This window comes from Vidua macroura, chromosome 1 (assembly GCF_024509145.1).
Source record: "Vidua macroura isolate BioBank_ID:100142 chromosome 1, ASM2450914v1, whole genome shotgun sequence".
Lineage (NCBI taxonomy): Eukaryota > Metazoa > Chordata > Aves > Passeriformes > Viduidae > Vidua > Vidua macroura.
In genome coordinates this window covers 80,351,291-80,375,348 of record NC_071571.1, presented here as the reverse complement: position 1 = coordinate 80,375,348, position 24,058 = coordinate 80,351,291, and the positions used below count along the sequence as shown (strand labels likewise).

Below are 24,058 nucleotides of genomic sequence, written 5' to 3'. Positions count from 1 at the left end.
TTGTAACTCTTTTCCCTTCAGTGCATGTCAGTCTCCCAGTTTCTGCTGTGTCTCTTGCTCTTCCCTGCAGCTAGCCTGGAGAGCCTTGCCAAAGCTGTCCAACAACAGCTGTTGAGCAACGCTCTTAATCACAGACACTCCCTGCTGTCCAACTGCATTTAATCAGTGTGAAAGATGAAACTGCTTTCAGAAAGCGTGTTATGGAGAGAAATTGAGCAGTGAAACAAAGAGGAAAAAAGTGTTTCCTAACCACTACTGTAGTAGGCGGAAAGAAAGGAAGTTAACCCAAAGGAAGGGAAAATTGGTAAATGCTTTTTTTGCTTAGCTCTCCAAAGTGCTAGGTGTGCTGGGTACAGAAATCATTGGTTTCAATATCTTAGCAGTAGTGGAAAAGTTCTGCCCTAAGTTGCATGTAACAGCATAGATGTATGTTTGAGGATGGTGTGGACCTAACAACCCTGAGCAAGAAGTGTCTTGCATTCTATACTGAAGTGTGAATGAGTATTGAATTTCAGAGAAATACCAGCCAACTAGGATATCTGATTATCACATTATCTGAAAAACTAGGAATTTTGTGTACTTCGGCCACCTGACATGGCCACTGACAACCTTCACTTGCTTTTTCCTTTAGCTTAATATTATATAAAATACTTAGAAAACATAAAATCTGAGACCCTACTTTTTTTGTTTTATTAGGAGAAAGAGAAGAAAGAACAACTATATTACCAAAACATGTGGCCATTGCACCAGTCACAAAAAATACACCTTAATCTCTATTTGTAGGAAGTGAAGGGTCAGGAAAGCAAACAGAGCACCAAAGATATGCTCCTGTAGGTATTTAGGAGGAAATATAAGGACGAGATGCAGTTTCTGGAAAGTGTCAGCTTGTTACTGTGCTTGCACTGGATGGGATATGGACTCCTGAGAAAAATTTGGTCTGCCCTGGATACCTTGTGAAGTCATACTTCATCAGCTTTTTTGTTAGTCCCCATCAGGCATACAGATGGTTTCAATTGTTTCTGAGTTGGTCTGACAAAGGCTGTAACATAAATCAATAACAGAAAACAAGAGAAAGCTCTTTACTTTTTTCCCTTTGCATAGCTTTGCATGGACTAAAAAAGGGAGTGTAAGGGAACAGGAAACATTTTAATGAGGGAGGAGGTAACATGTTTTGAAGGTGTACCCCCCTGTAATTTGTGTATTGGGGCTGTCCAAAGAAACAGGGTAGAAGCAATTTTTAGTCTGTGTCTAAACGGGTACAACCTGATTTATCTTCCTTAAACACTAGATGTATGAGGGTTTTCTGCCCTTCTTGGCCCCAGCATTCCCTCAAGAAAACTTCTGCTTCTTTGTAAGCACACACAAGCAATACTAGCCAGTGAGATTAGCAGGCAGATACCATGGGAAAGCTCTGGAGTTACTGCAGCCCATCTGCTAGGAGTTAGGTTCTGTCATTTGTTGCAGACTTGAGGAAGAGAAGGTTTGAATTGTCCTTTGATTCTTACTGGGATTTTGCTGGTTTTGTCATTTGCTCTGAAATTCTTGCTTGATAAAACATAGCATTTTCCTAGAAAAGGTTCTGTCCAGTGTTTCCATTCCAGGCTTGTAATGAAAACTAATAAATAAGAAACAATGCGGTCTCTTATCTCCTATTTCTGAAGCTCATGGGATGTAGCTGGCAGCCATGAAACAGTCAAAAGCAACGTGGCAGGATCTGTGCAGTGTGTTGGTGTGGCACTTGCTTCTAGACATGATGCAGCTGGAACTCTCACAGGATATGGTCCTCCTTTGTCAGTGTAGAGCATTGCAAGATTACCTCACTGAGCTAAAGGAGTTTACTGGCTTGGTTCAAAATTACTGAACACACAGAAGTTGAATACCAGCTGAGATCTGGTATGAACATTGCACTGAAGGAAGCAGCCAGAGCTATAGAAATGCTCACACATGAAAAACTGAAGTAGCCCGGAATGCTGTTGCTGTAAGGAAGAAGGAATTCTAGGACTGCTTGCTTAAGTTGGATGGGTGCTTTGGCACTGAGCAATCTTGGGAACTTTGCAAAGTTCTGATAATAATTTTCATTTCACATCAAAGCAGATGAAACAATCAAAGAGAGGAAACTAAAGCTTAGGCAAAGTTATTCTAATGAAGTGTTTTGAAGAGGGGGAGGAAAACCCTAAGTGTGCATGATTTTAATTCAAGTTTGTGCAGTTTTATTTGGGGAAACCAACAAAAAAGTGAAAGTTGTAAGCCTGTGTGAATTTTCTATTAAACAGTTAAGTATTTGGGAGTGTTTTGTGAAGAACTTTACACTTACTTTTACAATTGTGTATGATGTGTCCTGGACGATTTTGTGACCTGCGTGTGTAAACTGTGAGTAGAGTGGGAATAAGGCAGTAAGTTCATTTGGAAAAACTACCTCTTTCTCTCTTGAATTTGAAAGATAACAAAGCTCATGGGTGACTGTATTTAATAATATCTGACCTTTTTTTTTTTGCTAATTATCACATATAAAATATATTCAGAAGCGACTGCTACTTCAGCTTTTGGGATAAGGAGCAGTCTAGCAAGAAAAGCTGCTTAAATCCTCCGCCCAGCACTGTCACAACCAGTGTGCTTTGAACAATAGGCAGAGACAAGCAGAGTTAGAAATCTGTTCTAAAACGCCAGAACTGCCTGATTTTGAAATGCTCTCTTCTTGATGTGGAAGCCTGCTATCTCATCCAAAATACAAATCCTGCCAGGAGTCCTAAATAGGTAACGGTGCGTGACGGATGCTTTGATAACGAGCATTCATCTGGCTTCTCCTTGTTTTCTCCCCTCGCAGTTGTCTGGTGGGTGCGAGCTGACGGTGGTCATCCACGACTTCACCGCCTGCAACAGTAACGAGCTGACAATCCGCCGTGGGCAGACAGTGGAGGTCCTGGAGAGGCCCCATGACAAGCCCGACTGGTGTCTGGTGCGAACCACAGATCGCTCCCCAGCTGCGGAAGGCCTGGTCCCCTGCGGGTCCCTGTGCATCGCCCACTCTCGCAGTAGCATGGAGATGGAGGGCATTTTTAACCACAAAGGTAAGGAATGATGGGCACAAAGTCTAGACATCCGCAGCGTGAGTTTTGGGCAATGGAGAGTATGGTGCATATGGCAGCTTTGGTGTTCTGCACTGCCTTGTTTTCAGCAACCACACTGTCTTTTCCAAGAATAAGCGGTTGGCAGTTCTCAGCATTAAGGGAAAATGTGGCTGAAGATAGGGAAGAGGTTTAAGCAAATTATATCTTAGTGAAGAGTTATACATCATATTAGATCAAACTGCAGTGATAGGAAAACCTGTACCTGAGAAGTGCTGAATGTGGGAAGGGAATAAAATCTCTGGCATGGATTAGCAATGTTTCCTGAGAAACCCTGCAGTAAGAAGTCATGAAGGTTCAGCACTGGAAAAGGTAAATACACTCCTCCATATGCCCTGGCACAGGAATTGTTCGTTTGAACTTCTGTGTTTTACTTAACTGAGCTTTTCAGTGTACCACTGGCACACTTTTTCCCAGAGCATCTCTGAAATCTTACTTCAGTTAGTTTTTCAGATGCATGAAAGAATATTCCCCTGAAAGGTGCAAGAAAAGTCTGATGATTTTTTGAAAGGTTATAGGGTTTTAGTGTGCTCTAAGTTTTTGCCTCTGTAAACTATCCAGGCTCAAAGAGTAGATTGTTATTAGAGAAAATGCTCGCTTGCCTCATTTGCAGCTACTTGAGTTTGCAGGCTGTGAACAGAAAAAATGTGAACATACAAAAAAAGAGGAGGGGAAAAAAACAGAAAAATAGTTCATGGGGAAGGCATTTTGTCACATACTATGGGAAAAGATGCATTTCAAAGAGTTTCTTATTGCAGGTAATAAGGTTAGCAGGCAAGTGATGTTGGGGAAAAATTGTCTTCCAAAACACAAAATTCTTGTTTCTGGAATGCTTTTCATAAATGTAACCACAATTTTTTAAAATTCTTCAGTCCATTCCAGCTATTACAATTTTTTCCCATTTTTTTTTAAGACACTGTATAAATACACTTGACTGAAACAGGGGTAAGTCTGTGTTTCTTACATTAGGGGCAGGCACAGCAGGAACTTCCTGAATGCAGAGTGATTAGAGGCTGGGGGGGAGTTTGAAGGATTGAAGTGTATAGTTGTAGTAGTCTTCTGTCATTTTGTGTCCTACAATAATTTGAATAGGGAAAGCTTGCAGTTGTTCTGATGATAAAATTGGAAAATGTAGTTGAATAACTTTTTTCTTCTTGGACTAGAGGGTGAAATCTGGATTTTTTTTTTAACAACACTCACAAGAACTGATAAATCCAATTTCCTTTGGACCTTAGGGACTTTACCTTTGAATGTAGAGAATTTTATTAGGAGAGGCAGATTGTACTGGTTTTTATATTTTTATATATATGTATACATAATATGCAATACCTTGAGCCTGTCAGAATCCCGAGGGACAGACTGAGCTGGTTTTGTGTTTGAGAAGTTACAACAGTAACTTCTTTAATCAAACCAGTGGACGTGACCCACATTCCTTTTTTTTCTTTAGAATTTGTTTAGGGAAAATGGGGCAGAGCATTTCAAGGATACTTTAATTTGTTTAACATGGTGCTTTGAAGTAAAGAGCATTAATTAATTATATTAATCACGGACACTGAAGAAGAAGAGAAAGCCATTGCTAGAATGAGCATAATTTGCAGGGTTGAATGCAGCCTCAGAAGTGCCTTCTGTCCCTGCCACAGGCTTCCTACGGGATGTTATGGTATGCCATCCTAATCCCAACTGATAAGAAGCAGCTGCTAATTGTTTATTCCCACATTGCTGGGTGTCAGGCTTTAGGAGATGCATGTTTCATTTGTAAAGTTTCCCCTGGGTGTGACTGACGTGAGTGTGAACTGCCTTGAACGTGCAAGCTGTTATATAATGTTAAGTAGTCTGGAGAGGGAAAAAATAGGGTAGACAAGGCACTTGAAAGCACTGGATTTGTTTCACTTTAGTCCCTACCTCATCTTTCTATTGCTTGAAAGAGGTTCATAGTCTTCATTTCACTGAGGGATTATAAAAATTAAGCAAAACCAGTGGAGTGCTTTGATTTTATTTTTCCCCCCATAGTGAAAAGTACCTCAGACAATCCCACAAACCAATTATCCATTCTCAAGTGCTGCATTTGATTAAATAAAGCATCAGGGAATATGCTAATCAGAAGAATGGAAAAACAATTAGATGATCTTCTCAGAATTGTTCATTGTGGGTATTAATTGAGGTATGAATTCCTAAAAAACACTATTAATCCTCTAACAAAGAACAAGTGAGTGACTTACATAATTTTAAGTTAGTCCATGTTCTTGGGTAGATAATTTTTCATGTCCTTCCTAGATTTCTAGTACTTAATTATGTACCTTCAGTCTTTACAATACAGATTTTCTTTTCCTTTTTTGACAGTAATTCAGTAAAACTTTCAGAGTTTTTGAGAGATTCAACAAATTAGGATTTTGAGGTCTGAAAATGCATGTCCTATGTGAGGATCACAGTGTGAGCATCAAGTCTGAGTAATTCTGTACAGTTCATGGACTAAGAGATGAGTCTGGAATTTTTGCATGTCTGACATGACAAGCTCTTGGGAGAGGCTGAGGGAAAGAGAGGGTTTATGTATTGCAGAGGAATGAAGGAGGTGATCATCATCAGAAGTGGTGGGGTTGGCTACTTGGATGTAGAGTGCTTAGCTTATACAGATGGCTTGCTGAAGAGTTTTGTGCTCCTTTCAGTATCTATGGACCCTACTGTTTTGATCTTCTCAACTGTGTTTATCCATAGCATCAGGAAAAAAAAAAAACAGGAAAAACAGGAAAAAAAAAAAAAAAAAGGAAAAAAAAAAAGGAAAGCTGCAGCATATCAGAGGTGAAATGAGCTTCAAAGTTTTGAAATGGCAAACTTCTTGTAATTGACAGCTGGTTCTTATGGTGTGTCAAACCACATTTCATCACTGAGTACAGAAATGTTGGGTGATACTGAATGCCTTAAATAATCTCAAATTATTATCCAAAGTTGGAAAACATGCATGATTATTAAAGAAGCAAGTATGTTCAGTGAAGCCTAGTTCTAACTGTTGATCTTGGTCATTCCTTGTCTGTCCACACATTATCTGTCAACCATGAAAAGTAATGTTTTATTCTCATGTTAAAAGACAGCCTCAAAAATTACCCTTGTCAATTGCCTACAAGTGTAGGTATTGCTTCTCCTCTAAGAATGTGTATTATCTAGAGAATCTAATCATGTAATGGTTTAAAAAAATACATTTATAATAATCTTAAATCGCTAAAATTTTATGGTAGTTAAGGTAATAAATACTTTGTTAAGAATATGAGGAAAGCGTTGCACAGAAAAGACATTCACTACTTGAATAGTAACTAAGGGGGAGAGTTGATGTGGGTTCCTGACCTCTTGCTTGCTGTGCTGGATATCAAATCTATTTTTGCAAATTATTTGGGTCATTCAGTGAATTTGATGTGCAGTTCACAGATGAATACATTTTAAAAAAACTCTAAATCCCTTTTATAATAGGGGAAAAGAGAAACAAGTGAGTAGTGAAGAGGCTGAATAACAGTTGGTGCACTCTACAAAAATAAATCACTAGCTCTGGAAGAACATGTTTTTCACAAGTAATGCATAAGGCAACATTTTTTTTGTAATGGTTTCCCACATGTTTTTGGGTGTGGAGGAGAAAGATTGTTCCTGTTGTTTATTTGCTGCTGCTCTGTTTTTTAAAATGAGTTTCTTTGCATTCTAGGGTACATCCTATTTTACAAGTGCAGTCCTCTTTCTTTTCTTTGCGGGGCATTTACACTGCCACAGAGCATTGGGTGAAGGGCAGGGGACAGGATTCAGTGTAATGAAAATGAACATGCAAGCTCAGAAAAATTGGCAGCTATTTAAAATTGTTTGTGAATATCTTGCCTGTTTAGATCCCAAGTTTACTGTCTTTTCTGAATCTGTGAATACTTCTGAAGAATTTGTGATAGTCCATCATATCCATTCTGTAGGAGCTACTGTTTGGAGAGATACAAAGGCTGCAACGAGCCTTCGCTTATGAGGCTTACATTTATATCTCCTTTAAGTTACAAGATTTTGGGGGGAACCATGTCTAATTGCCAATTCACATTACTATCTGTTTGTTTCAAAACTTGGCCACAGAAGTCTTTTGTTTACCTGAAGGTACAGAGTTTGCCTGTTTTACACCATCACATAATCCAGGAATCTGTATAGGTTTGTTCAAATCTGAGAGGTAGGTGATATCTCAGTAACACGGTGCCAAACCACACACCACTTACATACTAAATACTGGCTTTTGATTTTACTCTCAGGATACTGTCCTGACTGAAGCCATAAACACAAAAATGTAGTCTCTCTCAAAGGATCTTAACATATGCCTTTGCAAGACAAAGATTGACAAATTTGTTCAAGTAGCTGTGTAGTAAGCCATTTTCTATATCTGCAAGAGGGGAAGGACTGATGTAGGGCAGGTGTCAGAGCTGTTCTTGAATTACTCTAGTGACTCTCTGTTCAAGAATTAAGGGAGACAGAAATTGTGTGGGTGACCTAGAGATATTTCCCAAGAAGAGACAGATTTTATGACTGAGGCCACAGATGGGCTAAAACAATCTTGAAGTTGTTACATTAAGTAAGCTTGCTGTCACACAGCTGGATCCTATTCAGAATACTAGTTTTCAATGAAAGGAGAAGGGAGAGTAAAGGTAAAAGTCTCATGTGTGATTGAGCGCTTTGAAATGATGCTTGAGAAAGGGAGTGTTTCATGTTGAGTCTACATACTGTTCAATACAGGAAGAGGAAGCTCTGTGTATCAGCAGGAGAATTTGATCCAGCAAAATGGGCATCCAGTTTGAATAATTGAAGAAGGAGTCCTTGTTTGTAGTGGAAGAAAAGAAGGATGACTTGGGCAGCAGCAATTGTTTGCTTAGGAGCAGAGGGAGGCTGTGGAAGGGGAGGATTTGCTGTTTTGAGACTGCAAGTAAGCGAAGCAGAGGCCATGTGCAAGGAAAAAGGATCCCCACCCGTGGCTCAGAGCCAGAGCGCTGCCTGTGAGACTGCCTGACAGCGTTTGCAGCTGCAGGAAATGAGTTACAGCCCAGGCCAGAGGGGAAAGTAACTCCTAGCAATGAGCTGGTGGGGTACGTGCTTTGCTGTGCTGCCTGGGGGCCAGGTGGCAGAAGGTGGGGACTCTAGTTTCCAGGGCACCAAATCAAGAAGGATCTGCTGCTACACAGACGGATGTATGCATGCAGAAAGTGATATAGAGGAATATGTTGGAGTTGTACGAGACACCAAACCTTAATCTAAAAATTCTGTTGCTTGATGAATCAATTACTTCCTCATAAAACTTCCAAGCCCATCCAGATAGCCAGCTGATAGAAAGCCTTTCAAGGAGCCCATGAGAGGCAAAGCTGAGCAGTCAGTTGAATTTGACAGTCCACATGTTTTGATTAAGAAAAAAATTGTAATGGCTGTGCTGCAGTGTCAGTTAAGCTTATTTATCAGCCAGACTTGAGCTTCAGCAGAGATGCATGCATTTTAATAGCTGAAGTTCAACTTCACAATTACCATTTGTTTTGAAAGTGTAATAAATTATAAATTTTCATTTAGTCACAAATATTTTTCCCAAAAGCACTGCTAGTCTAATAGTGGCAAGGGTAGTTTGAATTTAGGTTGTATGTGTGTGATTTTTTTAAACATGTTCTCATGCCTTAGTCCAGATAAATAAAGTAGCTGAAGTATAAAGTAAAACAAGAATTCTCTGTCCTACCTTTCCCACCTTGTGGTTTTAGTTGAGTTTGCAGTTAAAAACATCATCTGAGCATAAGTAAACTTAAGTAAAATGTCATCAGTTGACTGTAGTCCATTAGGTAATAATCATTGCATTGAGTTTTATAGCCAAACTGTGTCAGACAGTCAGAGTTAATAGCCAAGTTCTAATTGAGGCTTGATAATTAGTAAAGTCTCTATGAATTGCTTCCTTGGCATTGTGCAATCTTAAACTAGACAAGGAGGTTTGGTGCATCTCAAAATTTGAATTTCTAGATGAGTTCTCTCTACCAAGTTCACAGGTACTCTGAAACATCATAGGATTGATTTCTGCATAAACCTGCCTCTAACTCCTGCATTATTCTTTTATCGTAATGCAGCCCAGGAAGACTTGTGAGATAGGTCAGTATTTCCCATACTGACTATTTGTGAGCATAAGTGCATGCTTAATTTGTCTCTGGAGTTTTCATACATAGCTAATGAAAGGATTTTGCCCTGTTAGGGAGCTCAGTATTACAGCTGAGAAAAAGAAATTTTTATAATACTGACTTGAATCTACTTTTGGTCCCAGACAGCTGCCAAATATATTTCTCTTGTATATTGTAGTTGGAAAGGAAATTGGTGCATAAAAAGTATCTGCTTAGAACAGATGTATTTGCACAGCTGATCTTTGGGAGGTAGAGGGTGGATATAAACCAGCAATTCTGATGGCTTTAGGTTTCCCAGGAGAGTTGTTACTTTGCTTGCAATTAGCCTTCCTTTGACAGCAGTTTCTTTTTCTAACCAAGGTTAGAATAGAGTACAAACTCAAGTCATATCCTGCAAATGTTGTTTCTATCTTACAGTTGAAGAAAACCATCCTGAAGTGTTGTTTGCTTGCCTTAACTTGTCCCTCTTCAGTTCTAACAAACTTTAAAAAATTGCTGAAGTGTCGAGAATTACTTTGTGAGGGTGCTTTTGTTACCCATATTTTGCTTCTGCTTCTTTTTTTTAAGGAGCAGGCTAGAGCTTGTGCACCTTTTGGGATATCCTCACATTACATTACATCACATATCTGTCATCATTGCTGCCTGCAGGTGGAACCAGCAGGATTTAGGGTTCCACTGACTTCCTCGAATTCTGTTTTTGTGAGGAGGCTGCTGAATGTGTTCCATTGACTTCATTTTACTTTTCATGCAAATAGTAAAATAGCATGCTAAACTAGAAATGTTGCATCACTTTTAATATAATGGAAGCTTTTTTTACAGATGCCCTTGACATCTCTTAAATTGATGGCATTATTATGCAATGTTTCACTTTTATTTTGAGTGCATATTCACTGGCATAGGTATAATTACAATACAGGACATGCTTGTGTTTTCTTTTAGTTTTGAGTTGAGTAGAAATAGTAATAAGTTTTCCTCTATCTGAAACAACTTGTGAACCTAAATTCATTTTTGTCCAACAAGGAAGCAAAAGAAGCGATGAAATTCTTAGAGCAAACTGTATAAAAGAGGCTGTTGTGATAAGTTAATAAAAACATTTAATGATCCCAGGAAAATATACTGATAATGCTTTTCAGAAATTTGCAGTCTGCATTTTCTAGGATGCATGTATAATGGTTAACTCCTGTAGGAACAGAAGACATTTGCATAACTGGCATGCAGGCATACATAGTAAAGATCATCTTAGGTAAACTTGATATCAAATTATCCTTGATTACCAAAATCTTGTCATTTTTCCCTGTGGTTGTAAGCCAACTGTGCCAAACCTCTACTGTTTGTTAACCATTTACAGTGGAGCAGAAATAGTCCCTGTTACAAGAAGAGCTTTAAAAGTGTGTCAGGTTTTCAAGAGCAGACTGGACAACACCCCAAGTATGTTGGTCTGATCTCATAACTGACCCTCCTTTTGAGCAGAAGATTGGACTGCATGGGCTTTTGAGGCTGTTTGGAACTTGAGTTACTCTGTGCAAAAAGTTAGAATTGCTAGCAGACTTGGTATGTTCTAAGTATTTCCTGGAGTCTTGGACTCCTCTAAGTGCCTTTGGGGCTATCTGAAATGCTGAAGATTTTTGCCCCCAAATATGTTTATTCTACATAAGAAATGGCAAGGAATCAAAACCAGTATTTCTTCTTGTGAAAAATTCTAGTTGTGCTTGTTGCACCATGCTGGGTGTGGTCATTACCTAATTAGGGGTGTGTTTATTTTTTAATATAAGCTTCAAAGTATCAGTGATAGAGAGATGCTTTAAACATGGAGTCCAGGAAAATCTAGCTGCATATAAGAACCTACAGATATGCTGAAGGTAGGAAAGCTGCTAGGGTTTAAGATCATCAAGCCTACCTGTTAACCCAGCACTGCCAAGTGCACCACTTATCACATCCCTTGAAGGAAGAATCACCTCCCCACTGGTGAATAGAACCCTGGTCTCCAGCATGACAGGCGGGGACTGGTTGACTAGATTGAAGTATTCTTTAGGCGGTATTGAAAAGAAAGAACTTGATTGGTGAAAACCACCAAATTGTTAACCACATATCTTAAAATTTTGATATCAGTAGCCAGTCTATTTTTGAGAGTTTGTCATGGCCTGACTTAGTTGTTGGCCAGTTCTAGTGCATTTTATGCTGACTTCTCTCATTGTCTCAAGAGTAACAAAATACATGTACTTCAGATGCTGGTTGATATGGTAGAGCAGGCTTAAGTGTGTTTAACCTTTCATCCTAAAGATGTGGCAGGACTACATATAGTCATGCCAGAATCAGTTTGGAAAGTACTGGCTCAGAGCTCTGTTTACAGTCTCAGAGTAACATCTAAAGAGCTGGTGTTTACAGCAGGTGGTGCCCTGGAGCTCTGTGATGTGTTCTCTTTGTGTCCTGGTGGCTTACTTGAGTAAAACCCCAGTAAAATTCACATCACCTTTGTAAGACTGAGCTGGAGTAAATTAAAAGTAGCAGCATTTGACTATCTTTTGCTGTTTGTGGAATAACAAAGCTTTACTCTGTTATTGTTAACATTATTAGCAATCTAAAACTTCTACCATGATGGCATGCTTTATTCAAGAGAAACTAACTGGAAAAAGAGAACATGGAAAAATTTTGTGTCAATTAAAACAATTTTCTGGCACCTGAATTTTAGTTGCTGTCCTAAAGGAGCACTGTTGTCTTAACTGAGTGTAGTAACTTACTCAAATATCAAAAGTATAGATTTAGATTGGCTATTTCATAATTGCATTGTCACAATTCTACTAAGGAGTGATGATGTAACTTGTAGGAAGTTGACACTTTTCAATTTTGTCAACGGTGTGATCACATTAATTTCTTTGGTTCAGAGCTAATTTTCTTTCAAATGGATGTAAAACATGTTCTGTGTAACCCAAACAGAAATGTCTGGCCTTTTTCAGGACTGAGTTTTGCTGCATTTATAATTAAGAGTAGATATAAAAAAACCTGTTAATTACAATGCAGAAACTCTCACATTTGTGGAATTGTTTGACACTATACAATTTCAAGTGTTTCTGTGTTTTATCATCTGATAGACAAAGTATAATAATAAACCTCAGTCCCGTGGATTTTTTTGTTCCTCCTTTCTGTTGTGCCTATGGTAAAGCTAGCCTCCAAATGTACTTAAACATACTTAGTAACAAATCTGTGTTTATAATTTACAAAAACAGGGCATCTGACATCCAGGCTTAGAGTGAGAGAGAAAAAGCCCATTTCTGGTTTTGCTTTCCTGTTAGATGTAGTGCAGAGGAATTGAGGAGGTTGCTTCATTTAGCTCAAGTATTTTTTAATATAATAAAGGAAGCTGTGAAAGTATGCAAGGGTTTTTTGTGTTAAATGCTCCTCTTTGAAATCCACTCAGGTGCTTTCAGAGCCTGTGTGCTTTTCCTTGCTTTCTGAAGCAGCAGGGTGTTGGATTGTGGCTGCGCTCCATCTGCCACACCTAGGAGGGATGTGTGACTTAACTTGATCTGTTACAGTGACCTGTGATAAGCAGTACTGAGCAGAGGCAAAAGGAGGAGAGGTAGCAGTGAAGTAAACCTTTGTAACTAACCAAATAGCATTTTTACAATTTGAACTTAGGAGAAGTAGAATAAGAAAAGTGTTTTGGTCAATAATACCAAGCAGCAGAAAGAAGTAATTTGTCCAGATGCATTTGTATGGAACTTCTTACAGGGAGTATGTGTCCCATTTTAAAAGCATTGCTTTTGTTGTTTTGGGTTTTTAATGACCTGGTTTGACCTGGTACAACTGTTCATTCTCCTTTCAAATGACTTAAAAGAAATTAAGTCAAGAGCAATTCAGTATTCTGAGCAGTCTGATGAGTATGTTCTTTTGTCTTTGACTGCATGCATTTTTAGTTAAGATAATTACCTAAGAAATTTATGCTAAAAAGAATCCAAACCCACTGTGTATGCAGCTAAAACTGGTTTGGAAAATTAAACCTTGTTTGGACTAGATTTTTTTTTTTTGCACACCAATTGGCTGTTTCCCCTTGTGGAAATAAAAAAAAAAAAAGAATGATGAAAGGTGACTTGTATAATAAAATTAATATAAAAAACAGAGTGTTTCTTCAATATGTCTCATTAGGACAGAAAATATTTCTTGCTTGGAACACTTTTTGTATTTTCTCCAAAGTACAGACTACACATGGCCTCTTCCTTCTTCCCCTCCAACCCCTTGCTAAGTACTGAATGTATGTGAAACAAAATTCCTTACACTCATCCAAAATATTTTGTTTGAATTATCTAAAGCTGGTTTGTTGTGGTTTTGTTGACAGTGGCTGGGATTTTTCAAGCTCGTTTGGCATGCTGCAGTGGTGACTGTTGAGGAGTCAGAATTTTCCCAAAGCTTTTCCAGATAAACAGAAGACCAGGGACACTGAACATCTCACCATTTCTTTGAAAGGCTTCTTCATTCTTGCAAGTGGTATATAGGCTCCAATCCCTTGGCTACAGCACAGAACAGAGTTAAAAATTCAAGTAAATAATAGCCAAATGATTAAGATGGGAGAGAATTTACTGTGTCATGTGCTTTTTGATATTCTTTCTTACTCTAGGCATGAGCAAACAGCTAGGACATGTTCTGCAAAGCTGGAGACAGGAAGGACTTGTTTAGATCCTAGCCTGGATGACTGAATAGCTGGATACATGATTCATTTCCCAAATTTTTAATTAAAGCCTGAGTACTTCAGTGTCCTGGTATCAGTTGCTCTTGACAGATGCTTTACCCAAGATGTAGAATGGAAGGCTATAAATCACCCAGATGAAAATATCTTGACCCTCAATCAGAAAATACTTTTCTCAGGTTTGCTAGCTGGTGGGATAACCAGGGTGTTTTGTTGGAGGTGGCTATTGGTTACAGGTTTTTTGGGGTTTTTTTGTTGTTGAAAAATACCAGTATTTTGAAGGGACCTCTTGGAAATCTCAAATTAAGAATGTTCACACAATTTATTGCACAATACAATTTCTGACTGAGTTTAAAGTGTCTCTGTCAGCTGGCAGCAGGGGTAGTAAAGAACAGGAAACAACGCTCTGAATGTTCAGTCCAAAGAGCCGCTGTTGTAATGATTCCGCTCCTTGCAGCCTGGCAGTGCTATTTATCTGAGACTGAGGAGAAGCGAGGCTATTTTTTTGGGAACAGGATGATCTTTGTGTGTGGGGCTAAAGAAACCAGATCCTAGTGGCACAGCTGCACCCCAAGCAGTTAAACTGTGCACACATTGTACACTGAGGAAAAGGCAAAGTTAGGCTCCTTTCGGAATTTTGAGGGTAGTGTGGGAGCTCACCTTTGAAGTTTCAACCTCAAGTTTATTTATTGATGTGGTTTTGCTGTCTACAATTTCTTGACTGTGTTAGAGTATTCTGGTGTGGGGCAGAGTGCCTAAGCTGCCAAAGATAGGATTTGTATGGAAAGTCAGCCTGATTTATTTTTTTAAATGCAAAATGCATATTATAAATAAATTCCTATTGATTTGTGCAATGTTACTTAGTTCAAGAATTTTAATAGTTATGGATTTATGACTAACTTTGGCTCCTAGTTTGGGGTGATCTTTGGTCTAGCACAGTTTTAGAAGTCTGAATATTTTCTCTCCCGTATGCAGAAACGTGACTCAGAATTGTAAGAACTGTGCAATACTAAATCATGGAAGCATTTGTCTCATAGATCACTTCAAAAATTGTTTTGAAATTGGGACATTTAGATCCTGGCAGAACTGAATAAAGAATTCACTTCTGTTAATTGCAGTTATCTCATGTAAGTTTCTCCCCTCCTAAGATGAACAAGAATTTTTAAAGAAACTTTGTAGCACTGATTCCAAAATCTATTAATTACTTTTTTAAATGGAATGTCAGGAATATGAGAGGCAAGATTCCAGAGAGGACAGATTTAGTTTTGCTTGAGAACGATATTGAAGCTGTGTTTTCTCATGCTATCATCTTTCAAACACAGACACCTTCCCACTCTGCCAAGACAGATATTAAGGAAGAAAGGTTGGCTCTTTAGCTTCTTGCTCTCAGGCAACTCAGAATAGGTATTTAAATTTGGAATTTCTGCATTTTATTAGCTTCCCTCTCTTGTTCTGCTTGTTTTCACTAAGGTGGTGCAAAATGTAATGGAGCCTTACAAAGATTAAGTTGGAATGCTGTTAATCTGTGTTTTAATATAATTCTATTATATATTTCTATTGCCATGCAAATATCTTAGGAGTATGAGAAATGCAGTCAGCTTTACTCCAGTTGTCCTGTTAAATGAAAGAAGGGATGAATGTTTCCATTCTTACATGCAAGACTATTAATAGAAGCCTCACATGAAGTAGCACTTCCACAGGGAAGTTAATCCAGTGGCAAATGGTGGGTGCAGACGCTGCAGTTAAGAGCAAGTACCTGTGAGAAGCTGAAGCTGTAATGAGCTAATTTGTTGACTGTCAATGGCAGAGACTGGTGAGCTGTTACTTCTGTGCTGGGGTGAGCTGGCAAAATGTTAATACCTTAAAATGGTTTTGGGGTGCTGACGTTGTCCATCAGTGATCCCTGAGATTAACTACAGAATGTTGATCCCGTTCCTTCACTGTAGTAATAGATACAGGCATCTGATGCTTCATTTGTGTCTATCATGCAAAGTATGTGCTACATGATCTACTTGTGATGTGCAGCGAGTGCTTTGCTAGCTGGGTTTTTCCTTTTTAGTTTCTTTGTTTAATCACTGGGATGTAGTCCTTCTTACAAAGTGCTGTCTTAAAAATGAGTGGACTCTTTTGCCGGGAATTTTAAAATCTTCAATAGACAGCGTTTTCACCTGGACATTTATTTTGTCCCTGTTCTAAGTAACTGAGAAATATCTTAAATTGCTAAGGCCTACATTTCTTTTCAAGGATATTATATAAAGTGTGTAAGCAAGAAAACTCATTTCAGCTTTACACAGGTAAGGCAAAAAATGAAACATCAACAAAAATGAAAAGTTAATTTTACTTAAAAAAAAAAAAAAAGAGCCACAACTATTTCAATTTTTGTCAACTGGCACACATCAATATATGAGCTTTTCTCATTAGTAATTTCATCAGAGTTTGTTTTCCTGATGGCCTGTGGTCTCAAATACTGAGCAGCAGAGGAAGCAGAGGCAGCTCACTGCTGCTGTGCAACACCCTGTGCAGTCCAACCTCTTCTGTGCTGAGCCTGTGCTCTGTTCCCAGCTTGGGGTTTTTTTTCCTAAAGATGTTTTCCATGTAGACATATTCCTGCCTGCGGAATTAAGATTACCTGACTGGTTTGTTATTACCAAAGATGGGTTCCTACAAAAAACTGCTGATGCAAGGAGTTGCAGGAAGAGCTGTCTAGCAGACAGGGGTGGCTAATGCAGGATATGGCACTGGAATACAGAAAACCGGATGGAGCTAAAGGACAAAGAAAGCTTTGTGGTAGAGCCTGAAGTAAACCATGGAAAGACATTAATAGGCTGCCTGTTTGGGCATAAAATTACATGTATTGATACAGGTCCTTGTCTCAGAAACTGAGACTTGTGATACATCTTGAGGTGTTTTAAGTGGGATCTGAGGTGACAATAGTACTGTATAATGGTCCCTGCCTGTTAAATTAAGAAATGTTGGGTTTATGATATAGAAGACATCTGCCTTTTCCTTACATTCAGGAGAATTTACAAGTCTGAGCTCTCTGCCTGGGATCACAAGGAAGTTGTAGCTATTGTTTCAGTATATGCATTGAGATGTTTTTCAACCAAATTCTTACCTGATGTGCCCAGCGGCTCTGCACCACATTCATGTGGGGTCTGTTGTCTCCACTCCAGTGTTGCTGTGAAGCAATTGCATTTTACAAAAACTGGGTCATCCAAGACAACTGTGTATCCATGATACTTTCTTCTTAACCATGTAACCTGCAAAATATGACTCTGAGACAGTCCATGTGGTCATTCTCTCTCCTTCACTACCTTCATTTGCTTGTCACATTTTTCTCTGAGAAGCGGTCAAAGTAAAACCTAAAAGTAACAGTGTTTGCTTTCAGTAGGAACAGAAGAACTTTTTGCAATAGCAAGCTGCAAATATGATGCAGTTCCCAGAGCATTTATAATATCTTCCTGCATATATTATCAGTTTTATAAGGGCAGTATTCATGCAGTTAAAAAGCAAAATAAAACCAATCTAAAAACAGTTTTATATATAAATTTTGCTCTCTTTTGGTCAGAAGTTTTCTTACATATGGAAATCACTGCTTCAAAGCTGTATTGATAACCTATCTAACCAGATGCTGGTTAAAGGTGTGAGACTTTTACCGCAGCAAGAATGGCTGGATATTCTTGAGTGCTCAATGTGCATGGGAACAGTTGCAGAGTAAAAGCAATGGATTGTTTAATTTTTTTTTTTCTTATTCAAGTAAAAACTAGAATGATTTTCAGATGTTCTACAATTCCACAACAAGTAAACTAGCCTTAGTGGAAGTCTCACTGTAGGTGGTAAACTAAAAAGATCACTTACCCTGGAGAAAGAGAGGGTTTTTTTCCTCTGCCTTCCCTGCCCCCTTCCCAGTACCCCCACCCTTAGGAATTCAGTGTCATTTAAAAGTTGCTCTGGGTCAAAAAAAATTGATCAAGAATGAGAATTAATGGTTTCAGTGCAGGAGGCTATGAAGAAAAAACTGTTTCAGAATTTAGAATAGCTGTTCTTAAAAAGCAAAAGATTATTCTCAGGTGGAGGGTGACCACGACTCTTCAACACTGCAGACAGGATAAGGTGTGTGTACCCAACTTGTGTTACATGCTATGGATAAGTTTGCTTTGACTTTGCAACCCTATAGACTCTCAGTTCCACATAAAATTCCTATTTATCCTTGCATTACATGCATATCTTTGTGCTAGTGTCATTGGCAACCCCTTCACTGCTTTATTGTCTTCTTACCTCCTCTACATGTTTGTGTACTATGTAGTATTGTTTGTTCAATCTCATTTTTGGGCATTTTTCCCAATGATCATATAATATTAGAAAGAATTTCCTTTCTGTTTTTACAAAATTTAAATTCTTGCTTTGGCTGTTTATCTATCTAGTGAATATAGCTTTATGTAGCTCCTTTAAAATTAGCTGATAATATGTTCAGGGGAAGAAACCAAACATCTTCTTCAGGTTTGCATAGCTAAAAAAAAAATTAAAAGCATAATTTAATATTTATAGACAAATGCTTTTGTGGCATGCTAGGTGAAGAATGCATATACAAGACCTAAAATACATGCAGTCTCAGTTTACTGAACAGGAATACAGCTTAATGAACTAGAAATATATCTTGCAGAGTATGAGCTCAGAGGTGAAACAGATCTGCAGTGTAGTTTAAATCAGGGCAATATCTTAAATAAAATTTTTAAATGTTTTGGATTTTCTACTATTGTGGGGTTTGGTTTGATTGATTGATTGATTATCACAAACAAGGCTCAGGAGAAGGTGAAGGTGAGGACAGAATCTGTTGTTTGTCAAGGAAAATTGGAAATTCCAGGGGAAGCACTGCATCGTTTAGCTGAATGGAAAAAGTCCATCTTTTTTTCTATTTATGCCTTTAGCTAAAGCATTAAAAACTAACTATGCGGTGTAAAGTAAAAAGAGATGTTAAAGGTTCATTTTGTGCATTTTGGTTACTATAGAGCTTTGTAGGGCTACTAGACTGCTTTTTTTCTGAAGGCTGAGAGGAAAAATTGCTGGTTTGCCGTATTTTTTAAGATCACCCTGAGCCTCAATTAGGGTAGTTACGGTAGAGTGTAATCTGCTGCATCTGGCTATTCCCACATGTGAATTTAAAGACTGGAATTGTGTTCAGTGAGTCAGAGGAGAGCATCCCTGCTCTGAGGAGAGAGGAGCTGCTCTGACGGCAGGCAGGGGTCTAAACCAGCCTGAGAAGATAAGAGCGACTTCCTCATTCTGATGGCATTGCCTGTAACGTTATCTGGGTGAACACTTCAGGAGAAGCTGTAACCCATCCCGGGCTGCAGGCGAGTAGGTTCTTTGGAAGCTGTGGGTATCGGAGCAGCTGATTCCTCACCATGCCGAACAGGATTAAACAGATTGACACTCTGGGATCTCTGCACTCAGTAAATCCTACCTGCTGCGGCAACGGGCAGCCAAGTGGCTGTAAATACTGGATCCTGGATTTAGGTACAAATATGTGCAGTACAGATACAATGGGAAGGGGGAGGCAGGTTGGTTGACTGTTTCTGTGATGTTTTCAAATCACGGCAGTTTAGTAGGATGTTTTTTTTTTTCCTTCTTCTCTCTCTACTCTCTCCTCCTTCTGATCTGACCCCAGCCAGAAAACGCAGAGTATTACAGAAAGGACCTATATGGGAAAGGGAAAAGTGTTGGAATTAATCTTCTCTAAACTACTGAGATGCTATACAGTAAACTCTTTCAGAAAAAGTCTGTAAGAGGCACATGCTACTTTATGGGTGTTTTTTAGTTGATCTAGGGAAATGAGAAATGGTAAATCTTTCTCTGTGAAACGTTATTAATGGTAGTATTTTAAGAGATTAGCAGAAATTTTCTTAGAATGTTGCTGCTAGACCAAGGAAATCATAGATTATTCAGTATGTGTCACTTCTGTTACATTGTTGTTGCGAAGTAATGCTTTTGAGGAAATAGAGCTTGAAAAGAAAGGGCAGTTGGGAAATAAATGAGTCTGTGCATTTTATTTAGAGGCAGCATTGATTCTGAAATGTGACATGGAGGTAAGCCATGCTCTTTCAGCCTCGACTGGAGGAGCACAGAGGTAAGGGTAAGGATGTTCATGTTAAACTCATTCTTGTTGGGTCTTCTCCCATTCCTCCTTTGTAATTTTTAACAGGAAACAATATTTGTGCTTGGCATTTGCTCTGTTGCTACTGAACAAGTTTGTATGATACACATTAAAACGTTGGAAATGTCTCCAGGACAAAACAGTGCTAACCTTTAGTGTCTGAAGCTGATGCACCTGTTGGAATGCCTTCTTACATACCTCTTGCTGTATGCTGTGTGCATATACTCAAAAAAATCAGCAAAAGGCAAGTTATAATCAGTGTTATTTGATAATATCCAAACTGCAGTTATGGATGGATGAGAGGAGAAGGAGGGTGGTAGAAGGCTTGCAAACATGAAATCAAGGATGTAATAGGAATTAATCTTATCAGAGACCTCTGCTATAGGGTCATGTGTCAGTGGATGGTCGTACCTCTCAGCAGATCCTCAAAAGGTAACGCGATGTTGGAGTTCCAGCCAGTGGGAGTTAATGTTAGCAGGCTGTCATCTCTGATCCAGCAATAGAGCTGTGTTCTCAGAAGGCTGCTCTGTAGCCCCCAAGTGCTACACAATCGTTTCCTTTAGCAGCAATTATTCCACTTTTTAGAAGTAAACAAGTACAGGTTTACAGTACTTCTTGCTGGAAGGTGGGAGTGAAAGGAGTCAATTATAAATAGTAGTTGATAGGCAGAATGTTCTGCAGAAAAATATTTTAGAGCAAGTGCTCACCCAGAGCTGTGACTACGTAGTCTGCTGGAGGTCTGTTCATGGCACAGCAGCAGTCTTCTCCCCCTTCATGTTGCTTTGCTTTCCCCTGTCTTTGCTGTAGCTCTTTTGCTTCACTTTTAAACTGTTGGTGTTGCAGTGGTTAGTTTACTTCCAAATAATTTTTACAAAACATGTTTTATAAAGTGCTGGGTGTAGTCTGTTCCAATCAGTGAGATGCTTTCCGTTATGACCATAAATTAAGATCATAGACACATATGAGGTCTTGCTTGGCAAACATGCATGATTTCACAAACATTCTTCATTGTTCCCTTTCTGTGTCTTAAAAGCAGATGTCCATGCACACAGACTGTGCTGTAAGGAGGCTCAATAATAGCCTTTCATAATAGGGGAACAAAGCTTACTTGCATACCAGCATAACTGTAGCTATGCCATCTCTTGAACTGGAACAAGTAAAAACTTTATCTGTAGTATCACTGGCCACTGAAAACTTTAAACTGGTAATGTGGGATTTAGGCTTAATATTCAGAATGTACTCGAGTGCATGATTTTATTTGTAGAAGACTTCGACATTGCTTGAAGATTTTTTTAAGGAATTACAAAGTTTGGTACATTTTTCATTAAAATGTTAGCATACATGTACAATTAACAATTATGTATTCCTACTTCATTAAATTATCTGAGTTTTTGCCCCACTTATGCATCAAGTCTGAAGGAAAACAAAACTCGTTCAGATATAGTGAGAAAGAAAATAGGGCTTTGAGTAATGAATTGGCAAGAAACTACTAAAACTAATATGTAAGTATTGTATTTTGCCTTTATCTGATATCACTTGGAGAAAGCAGTGCTGTTGGTTGGAGGAAACCAATTCTCATGGTAATTCCACCCATTTCTGTAACTTAAAATGCTTTGCATATGAGACAAGAGAGACAAGATAAATACTAAAGTTGTTTATGGTTATCTAGCTGGAGAGATCATTTCAATCTGGAACTGAATATTGAAAATAACATATTTTTTCAGTTACCTTATGAGCTGGAAGAAACAATAGCATGTATGTGTTTTAGTCCCTAAGTGGATCGTGTGAGTTTATATTTCACTTGCGAAATTTGAGAGGCAAATCTCATGGATAAAATCCAGGGAATAAATGTACAACCCCCAAATTTATCTTGAAGTTGTTAACCATCTGGGACCTGGATTTTGAAGGAGGAAAAGTGGTTGTAGGAGTACAAAAAGAATAGAGAATTAGCTTTGAAGAAATACATTTATTATATGTACAGTAGATTGCTTAAAAGAATGTATGTGAGTCAAACTATCTTTCTTTTTTCCTCTTTCATAACATTTTATGATATATCAAGCCTCAGAAGTAATTAATCCATAAAACAGGATGCTTTTACTGTAAAGTAATTGTTAGCAAATGGTGTCCAAGAGAGGATAAGAATCTCTGAGGACTGAACTCAGAGGATGCAGTGGGAGAGTCCAGTTATTACTAATGGGTTGGTGTAATTCTTGGCACAGATTCACAGATACACTTTGAAAGTCTATTCTTTTAAAATACAGATGGAAGCTGTTAAGTATGTACTGTATGTGCCTTTCTATCTCCACAAAGAGTGTGCAACAAAAATCCTCCTTAAACTGAGCTCATGTAGCAGCTATAAAGTTACACATGCAGAGGTGCTGCTTTCCTGACCTCTCTGTCCTTACTCACTTGTTCTTGGCTTTTCCAAATCATTAAGCTGCAGGACTTGCCAGAGAGTTAGCTGGAGGTGCTGTTTCATGGTTAGTAAAAAATGAGCTACGTGTCAGGTACTGCTAGTTTATTTACCCTGTGCTTGCACATATGATCCAGCTGCTTCTTGTGCATCGACACCAGCAGTCACACAGACAGCCAGACCTGGGAGTAGATCCTGTAGAAAATGCTACACCATTCCCTCCTCCCACACCCCAAGATCCCCCTTAAAAAACCACAAACAAAAACAATAACAAGAACAGCAAAATGTTTTGAGGTATAGGAGTTTATGCAAGAAAAATACTGATGTCCTTTCATAACTGCCATCCCTGCTTGTGAACCTAGATTTGAGACTCAGATTTTTTGCTCTGAGTGAGCAGATAAGATCCACAGCTATCCACATTATCCACTTTTCAACTACTCCTGACATTTTTCGCCTTTCATTTGGATATATTGGACCGGACTTTTCAACTGGACTGGACTTTTCAGTCTGTTGAAAAGGACATTTTTGTTGCTCTTAGGTGGGTTACTTGCTTTTTGAAATAAGCCAAGACTGAGCAGCAGTGTGGATCAGAGGTGTGTATGGAGTTAACCCCAGGTAGTCTTCTGCCTCTAATCCTTAAAAGTCTGCTCCCTCTACTGCAGCACTTTCTACTTAGACTTTAAGTACTGCATGAAAACAAAGTAATTTAAAATGGTTCTTTTAGCCCCAGCTCATTCTCAAACCCGCTACTCAATTCTAAGTTTTAACTTTATTTTAAAGGTATAAAAGGAAAATGTATGCTTTAGGATTATAATGTAATCTTCATGTACTAAGGACTCGTAACTCCATTTTTGTATTAAGAAGAAAATGGTTATATATAAGCATTTTTTAATTTTGCTAAGATGTCTGTATTCCTATGTATTGCTGCTGAAGCATAATCAAAATACTTAGTGAAGAATTTCTAGATTTTTCTTCAAAAGTATGATGGAACATCATATGAGCAGTCAATACCAAGAGATTTAGTATTTCCCAGAGAGAGACCAGAAGGAAAATTAATAAAACTTTGGAAAGAAGAGTGGAGTTTGATTTCATACCAGAATTATATTTGCATCTTTACCTCCTTGTCAGCTGTCTCAGAGAATACTTACATCTAAACATCTGATGCATATGGTTTTGTTTCATGGTCAAATGTCTGAATTGAATTGATAGGCTTAAACCGAGCAAAGAAGAAATGTTCCAATTTGTAGTTCAACTTAATTGCCCTCTTGCTGTGTTACAGCTCTCTTTCAAACAAATTACTTCAGTGAAGCAGCAGCATAAGAATGGTCTATCACCTTACATAATGGAAGTTTCCTCTAGGTGCTCGTTGCAGGACTAGTAATGAGCATTATGTTCATCATCTGCTTTTGAGCAGAGCTGCAAGCAGCTGTAACAATCCATTGAATTTCCTCATCTGGGCTTGTGCTGACTCTCCTTTAGGGAAGGTAATGAGAGGAACAGAATTTGGGTGATAAAAGTATATCCATCTGGCTTTGAAAAGAC

General features: G+C 38.5%; 1 protein-coding gene across 1 annotated transcript in view; it reads left to right on the top strand.

Moving 5' to 3' along the window:
* Positions 1 to 24,058, top strand: part of TRIO (trio Rho guanine nucleotide exchange factor) — a 245,629-nt gene that overhangs the window by 174,743 nt on the left and 46,828 nt on the right. The window contains exon 34 of the mRNA XM_053999279.1: positions 2,825 to 3,068. Coding sequence (XP_053855254.1) covers positions 2,825 to 3,068 — 244 coding nt within the window. The remainder of the gene's footprint in view (positions 1 to 2,824; positions 3,069 to 24,058) is intronic.